We start from the raw sequence: 5,364 nt of genomic DNA, 5'->3' as shown, positions 1-5,364 counted from the left end.
CCTGCCCGAACGCCCCCCGGCCGCGGCCGCCCCGGGGCTGCAGCCAGCAAAGCAGCCGGGGCCACAGGCTCTCTGCAGCGGCACGGGGTGTTCCCCTCGGCTGGAGCACAGCCGCTGCTTACTTTGCCCAGTACCCTCTTCGCTGCTCTGTGTGAAATGGAGTTCATCGTCATCTTTTGCTGTCCTACATGAATTTGTATAAGAATCTTGTGCTTTCAAAGAAGTAGAGGGTAATTCAGCTCTGTGACTACATGGAAACCTAAAGCTTTTGCTACTAAATGATTTTGAATGCTGGCAGCAGCCTTTGAAATTCTTTGGGTCTTTCTATCACCTGGTTAAATCTTTGCAGACAACAATTTCAAGCACTTCATCTTGGTCACCTGCAGGCCTAAAGCATTCCCAGACAGAGACAAAAGCTGCACTGTACTCCCTGCATCAGACCAAAGTTACAAACGGGCCCAACTGCGTTTAAAGCTGCTGACGCTGTTTCTTATCTCTCCCTCAACAGGGAGAGCAGAGGTGTTTGAAGCATTTGTGAGACTTGACAGACCTCCTTTCCAGTTGAAATTAATTCCCTTTAGGGATGCAATGGCTGCCTGTAAAACCCATTGCAGAGGTGAGATGATACATGAAAACCTCCATAACCATAGTCATGTAAGTGTAATATTTTGGACTGGCTTTTAGTGAATGAACTTAAGCTTTAGTAGACTTCACTTACGAAGAGAAGCAACCTGGCGTTCACTCCAGGACTCTGGCTATACCCTTGCCATGAGTTATAGGCTAAATCTACCTGGGCTAGTTTAAAAATAACCAATACAGATAGCAGTGTCAGTCTAGTCTCAGCAGCTGGAGCTCAGGACAGACTATGTACCCTGCAGTGTAAATGTGCCCTGAGGTTGCTATTTGTGAAGCATAGCACCATTACACTAAGCACTGCCCTCAGTGCTGAACTCCAGAAGCGCAGGACTCTACTTGACTATTTTTTGACAGTTTTTTTGCTTACATCTTGTATTCAAAATGATTTAGTTAAGAGATGCCTCTTTCTGGACAATATGGCAGCTAATTCCCACTTATCCTACTGAAAAGATACAATTGAAATGGATGCAACAATAAAACTAATGGCTAATATGATTGCTATTGATCATTTGCCAGTTTATCAAATGAATAGCCCACCAGCTAAATGGAGAAGGAAAATAGTGCTATATATTGCACATGTCTCAGTAATGAGCTAACTGGATAGCTCGTTTTAAAATCTATGTAAAGCTGAACATCAGTACGCAATTTATAACTGCAATGAATCCTGATACATCAGATGCACGTTTGTTCATTTTCACCTACCTTTTCGGCTGACTGGGCAGTGCCAAAAAATATTGGAATGAAGGCAAGCCATACTATACAGGTAGTGTACATAGTGAATCCAATGGGTTTAGCTTCATTAAAATTCTCTGGGACACCCCGAGTCTTGATGGCATACACAGTACACGTAACCATTAGAAGAATGCTATAACCCAAGGAACAAATGATTTGTAGATCCGTAATGTCACATTTGAGAACTCCTCTGGCTTGATCAGGGTTCATAGTTTTCTGCTCATCATAATCTATTATGATGTTGGGTGGGTCAACTGCAAACCAAATAAAGACACCTAGAAGCTGAACAGATATCAAACTCGACGTGATCGCCAGCTGCGATGTGGGGCTTATAAGCCTAGGTGCTGTCACTGACTTTTTGCCCTGTTCAAATATGCGGTAGATGCGGTTTGTTTTAGTTAACAGGGCTGCATAGCTGATGCACATCCCCAAGCCCAAGAAGATACGCCGGAAGGAGCACACGGCAACGTTTGGTTTGGCGATCATCAGAAACGTGATTATGTAGCACAGAAATATCCCTGTTAACAGGACGTAGCTGAGTTCCCTCCCAGAAGCCCGGACAATGGGAGTGTCGTTATATCTGATGAATGTTGCCATGACAAAAATAGTGGCAATAATTCCCAGCATAGCCAAGAAGACGGGTATCACAGCCCAGGGCGAGTGCCACTCCAGCTTGACGATGGGTATCGAACGGCATCCCGTTCGGTTCTCGTTGGGCCGCTCGTTGTATGAGCAGAGCAGGCAAGTCACCTCGTCAGCCTGGTACTGATAGCCGTCACAGAGCTCGCAGTGCCAGCAGCACGGCATCCCCTTCACCATCTTCTTCCTCTCTCCCGGCTTGCAAGGCAGGCTGCAGACCGAGGACGGGACTTCACGCACTCCTTTGCCCCACTGCATTTCATCGATCTACAAGATGTGAAATAGAAAGAGGCTGGTTATTTAGATGTTACTGTCAGACAAACAGGGTGGGAATGGAAGGTGGGAGGACCAAGGGGGAACCTACAAAAGAGAAAAACCAAATGGATAAATTTTATATGTTGTAGACTCCTGGAAAAGCACCAGGAACCTCACACACTAGTATCTTTGCATGGGAGTCTAATACATGACTTTATTTACTGCCTTCATTTTTCATTTTTATTAGTAGTTAATTCTGGCGGAATGACACACAACATCAGATAAAACAGTAGAGTGTGAACCTCTTCCTTGTTTCATGAAAATTAGTAAGAACACTGCAATGACTTGAGGGAAGGCAGGAGTTACATTCACAAAACTGCTTTCCATGCATCTCTTCTTACCGAGGCCAGAACAAGAGATCTCCCTTCTTGGAACTACTACTGACCAGGATAATATTTTAAATGAGGTGGAAATGTGTCTTATATAGGGCATGGAATCAGTGAGAACGTGGCAAGATCTGCAATATGAGCCATGTAAGAAAATGAAGGACAAAGAAAATAGTCATCAATGAAAAATGGAATAATTAGATAATATTTCATTTCAAAATCACATTCTGCTTTTGAAATACCATACATGCTTCTGGGAATGCAAATTATAAATGATTATATTAAATAAATGGAAAGTCTCACTTGTTCTGCAATCTTAAGAAACCTAAACTCCAAAGTATGTGCACAAAGGCTCCCAAGTACTTGCAGAAAATTAGACTCACAAATAATTTCAAAATATTCCCGACTAAAGCCACTAACCAGTTTCCAAGAACAAGGGAGGTTTAGTATTGGAGCCCCCCTGAAATAGCCCAGACTGGAACCATTGGGAAGGTCCTGACATTCCCAGTGCCAATTCATTGCACCAGTTACCAACTCAGCTGCCCGGTAAAATTTCAGTGGCTCCAATAGCTGCTCTGTGTGTGTGTGTGTGTGTACGTATGGCTTTTCTTAATATAAAACCTGATCTCCTGGGATAGATGTGGATAACTGTTATTAAAAACAAAATTTCAGTTATTTGTTTTTAGGTTACTTAAATGCTTACAAGCTCCACTATTTCCCCTACAAGTAAAAAATTCTTAGATGAGTTTCTTGAATCAGCTTGATTATTAATGTATACAGGGAGACTGGGGTTTGCAAGACTTAAATTGAAGGATTAAGTTGCACTTTCTGAATTTAATTCAAAATAGATCCTGTATCATCTTCATTTCATACATTTGAAAAAAAAAACCCTGAAGTCACACACTGCTCAAATACTATACTACCAAGAGTCTCTGCTGTGAATGTTATAAAAATAATCCCTCAATAACAGATATTCTAGAGGTCTGCCACTGCTTGAGAAACTTCATTAACCTTCAATATTCACAACTTATTCTGAAAAAGAAAAAAAAAAAAAGATCCATGAACTCTTCTTTCACACTGCGCTGAGCTGAAGGTATGTAGCTTACAGAAGCCGAAGGAATACCTGATGATAAAGGAGAATACAAAGATTCATTTAATTGCACTTGCAAATGGTAGTTTGGTCTTACTGGAAGCTCTTACAAGGAGCCAGGAAATCCATTTCTATGCCCAACTCTCACTGCTCCAACTAGTGAAGGCTAGCAAGCCTTTCACAAACCTGGAGTTGAATTCCCAGGTTGTGCATATGCTTCGCAAGAGAGCTGGAGTAAGCTGGCATGTGTGAGTGTAACTTGCTGCAGAGGCACCACAAAAGATGTTAGCAGGAAAGAGAACCAAAGAGATGGTGAGTAAAGACAACCAGAGCCAAGATTTTTGACCCATAAAGCAGGTGTGAAAAATTTCATGACAATTCCGTAAGAAACCAACTGACCGCCAGTTTGCATCTTCTTTTACTCTTCTTAATCGCTGATTTGTATCTTGCCCTTTCAAAAAGTAGACTGAGACAGGGTCACTATAACTGACCTGTACAGCTAGAAAGTGAGACACATCGATCCACTCTGGAGCCCCCATTTTGTATCACAACTATTAAACAGAGAAGTTACTTGATGCCCTTTTTACAGCATGCATTGATATGAAATGAGAAAAGCATCCTAAGTGCATGGATTTTGACCCAGTGATGAAAGGATTCTCGCCAATTTTCTGCATGCTATTATCTCACAGAATCACAGAATTATTAATGTGTTATCATATCCCCACGCCCTCCTTATGACTATAAAAGGATGAATTTCCATATTCTCAAACGTATTCCATGGCATTGCTGGGTAGTTGGGACAGCCTAAAGGCACTTTATTCTGCACAGATACTGTGTGTAAAGAGATAAATAGAAGATCAGGCAAAATTATGGAAAGTCCTTTTTCTGGTCTCCTGGGATGACACCATGACAAGTCTGTATCACTGGCCTCAGAAAGATTTGCAGCGTTCTGCTGCTTTGGCGAGAAAATTAATGATGAAAACTGCCTGTCAGATAAACCACCTGGCACCAGAGCCTGGCGTTGGGAGATGAGAATCTGAGTCAAGCTAGAGACACTTTTCCCACTCAGAAACGAATATTTTTGAAACATTTTTTGCCTTTGAAATAAATTATTGTTTCATATCTCCTTTCAGAAATGCAAACAAAAGCAATAAAATGTTCATCTGTGTATTTGGCTGCTTTAGGATCTAATAATTATGCCTGATGTACTTTTTTTCTTTCCCCTTTTCCCCTCTCTCCTTCTTCCACCTTTTACTGCAGTTTCCTTGAAATAATTTAGCTTTTGAAAACCAAGAATAACTTTTGTCCACAACTACTGTAAGAGGACCTTCAACAAAAACAAAATAGCAGAGGGTTTCACTCAGGGGCAGGAACCGCAGCGCTGGTTTGGTCGCTTCTTTCTCAATGTGTCCGTGGTACGCGGCCGCGGCGCAGCCCACTGCTGCGTCCTGCCCAAGCTTTTGCTGACGGCAAACCAGCAGCGGGAACGTCCGAGCAGCGTTCGGAGATACAAACCACAGGAAACAGAGCAGCAGACCGCCACGACAAGTCTAAACTTCTTGCACATCACATCCTATTTTTAAAGGAGAGATGTGGCAGAACTAAAAATGGTTTTGAGGATAAAGA

The 5,364-nt window shown here is 42.3% G+C and overlaps 1 protein-coding gene across 1 annotated transcript; it reads right to left on the bottom strand.

Annotated features, from left to right (window-relative positions):
- Positions 1–1,004: 1,004 nt before the first annotated feature.
- LOC104076119 (metabotropic glutamate receptor 7-like) lies at positions 1,005–4,277 on the bottom strand. The gene is made up of 2 exons (XM_009576867.1): positions 4,230–4,277; positions 1,005–2,274 (listed from the first exon to the last, which is right to left on the bottom strand). The coding sequence occupies exons 1-2, from the start codon at positions 4,275–4,277 to the stop codon at positions 1,309–1,311; spliced, it is 1,014 nt and encodes a 337-aa protein (XP_009575162.1). The 3' UTR covers positions 1,005–1,308.
- Positions 4,278–5,364: the final 1,087 nt, after the last annotated feature.

This window comes from Fulmarus glacialis, unplaced genomic scaffold (assembly GCF_000690835.1).
Source record: "Fulmarus glacialis isolate BGI_N327 unplaced genomic scaffold, ASM69083v1 scaffold46254, whole genome shotgun sequence".
NCBI lineage: Eukaryota > Metazoa > Chordata > Aves > Procellariiformes > Procellariidae > Fulmarus > Fulmarus glacialis.
Note: the sequence above shows the minus strand (reverse complement) of the source record. Positions and strands in the feature narration are given on the sequence as shown.